At 42.8% G+C, this 2,099-nt stretch overlaps 1 protein-coding gene across 1 annotated transcript in view; it reads right to left on the bottom strand.

Moving 5' to 3' along the window:
* The window catches only part of LOC109714690 (transcription factor bHLH96-like), a 3,238-nt gene extending 2,237 nt beyond the window's left edge, over window positions 1–1,001 (bottom strand). Inside the window, exons 1-2 of the mRNA XM_020239385.1 lie at window positions 993–1,001; window positions 302–718 (exon numbers count right to left, since the gene is read on the bottom strand). Coding sequence (XP_020094974.1) covers window positions 302–718; window positions 993–1,001 — 426 coding nt within the window. The remainder of the gene's footprint in view (window positions 1–301; window positions 719–992) is intronic.

Here is a 2,099-nt window from a genome sequence, read left to right as displayed (position 1 = left end):
ACAAATTGAAATAAAAATCTTTCGCTTGCGAACTTAAGTTTATAACAGTGTTTTATTGAAATCCAAACTTGTAAACTCATTCGCGCTGACATTTTCACGGCAACAAATATAATATTATAACAAAAAAATTACGACAACCACTAAAATAAAATATTTTTAATAATGTAATTAAGAATGTATGGGGAATTTATATCTAAAATAAAGGATTGCTCGGGACCATGAATTATTACCTACTAGATATATTTTTTTGTTGTTAAAAAAAAAAAAAGGAGAAAGGAACAGTACGTAGTGGGGTTTGTACCTTTACACTAATGGAGAAGAGGACCATTGAGTCGAATGCGGTGACATTGAGGTGGAGCACGGTGAGCCTCAAAGTGTGGAGCCCGGCGACGATCCTAAGGAGCTGGCTCGGCCGCTTAGAAGAGAGTATGCGGACGCTCGCATGCGTCTCTATGAGGCTCACCTCGATGTCGGCCACGGCGGGTCGGCTCTCCGGGAACGGGTAGTCCCTCGCCACGTGGCGCCACACGTATTGCGGGTACGCGAAGAACTGGGCGAAGGGCGGGGAGTCCGCATACCCGTCATTGTGCGTGGTGGGCTTCTGATGATCTTGTTGCTGCAACAGTAGGGTCCTCTTTTTGGCTTCGAGGGATTGGAGGAGTTGCTCCAGCTCCTTCACGTAATCTATTGCTCCTCCCACAATTGAAGCTTGGTCACCCTACCATGCACCCCCAACACCCCCCAAAATAATAATAATAATAATAATAATTAAAAAAAAAATAAAAAATAAAAACAATTAAGTTGAACTAATAAATTAGAATTAGAAAGAGAGCTAGAATAATATAATAGAATATAAAGGACAGTGCCAGCTACAGGAGCGGTGTTATTAATGGAACTGATTTTCACTGTTTACTGAAAGAGCAGTAAGCTCATTTACTAGTCAATAATTGAATGTATCCAAATCTAATAAATAGGGAAAAAGCGACACAAACTGGTATCATTCCGTATTATTATTATTTAATGATGGGGGAATGTGTTGAAAGTGCAGGACGCATAAATGCATGTGGTTCCACGGTGAAGGGAATAATATTCTGCCAAACTAGAGTATGAACGCTTCGATCAAACTGTGTACCCGCATTAATTACTACGGAAATTGACCATGTACTTATAACAATGGCACGTTGCCGTTAAAATAAATCTCTCTCTCTCTCTCTCTCTCTCTCTCTCTCACACACACAAACACGCCCGACGTATGTATTTCCATCATACTTCTTCGAATTAATCTCTCTCTCTCTCTCTCTCTTCCCCCCTCCCTCTCTCTCTCGCGTATGTATGTTACTCATCATGTGAGCCTCCTGATACAAGCTCACTCGAGGGGTCGAAGAAGTAGATGCTGTGGTAGTTGCGGTGCGTCGAGGTGATGTGGTTGGGGAGCCTTTCGCGCCGCCACGAGCCGGGGCGCGGCGGGCTCCGTCGCCGCCGCCGCCGCCACCTCGTCGTCGTCTACTCCCCCGTCCCTCCCTTCTCCTTCGCCGCCGCCGCCGGCTCCTCGCCGCCGTCGTTCCTCCTCCACCTCTCGGTCGCCTACTGCGTGTAGCGGCAGCTCGCGTTGGCGGCGGCGGAGTACTTGCTGGTGGAGCGGCAGGAGGCGAGGGAGTACGGGCTGAGGATGTAGGTTTCTCATGATATATGATTAATTATTAATTACGTAAGTAAGCAATTAATTCTAAATTCAAAGAAGCAGAGCTTGAGCTTGAGCTTGAGCACTGAAAAAAAAAAAAAAAAAACATTTTAGAGCAGTGAGTTTGATGGTGATCTTAAAATTATCAAAACTGTAATTTCACATGTAACACGTTATAATAGTCACGTAAAGTTTGTTCGAGCCTTAAAAGGCCAAACTCACTCAAAAACCTTTAAGCATGTCATACGTACAAATATAAACATGACACTATGATCAGTCTATAATGGGAGTACCTCAAAGAAATGGAGTAGAGTAGAGTAGAGTAGAGTAGAGGAGTCTAAAACAGTTTAAATTACCTTTTCTTTTTTTCTTTTAATTCCTCTTTATATATGTAAAACTATAAATAAATAAATAAATA

Source organism: Ananas comosus, linkage group 8, assembly GCF_001540865.1.
Source record: "Ananas comosus cultivar F153 linkage group 8, ASM154086v1, whole genome shotgun sequence".
Classification (NCBI taxonomy): Eukaryota; Viridiplantae; Streptophyta; class Magnoliopsida; order Poales; family Bromeliaceae; genus Ananas; species Ananas comosus.
This window is presented reverse-complemented; position numbering and strand designations above follow the sequence as displayed.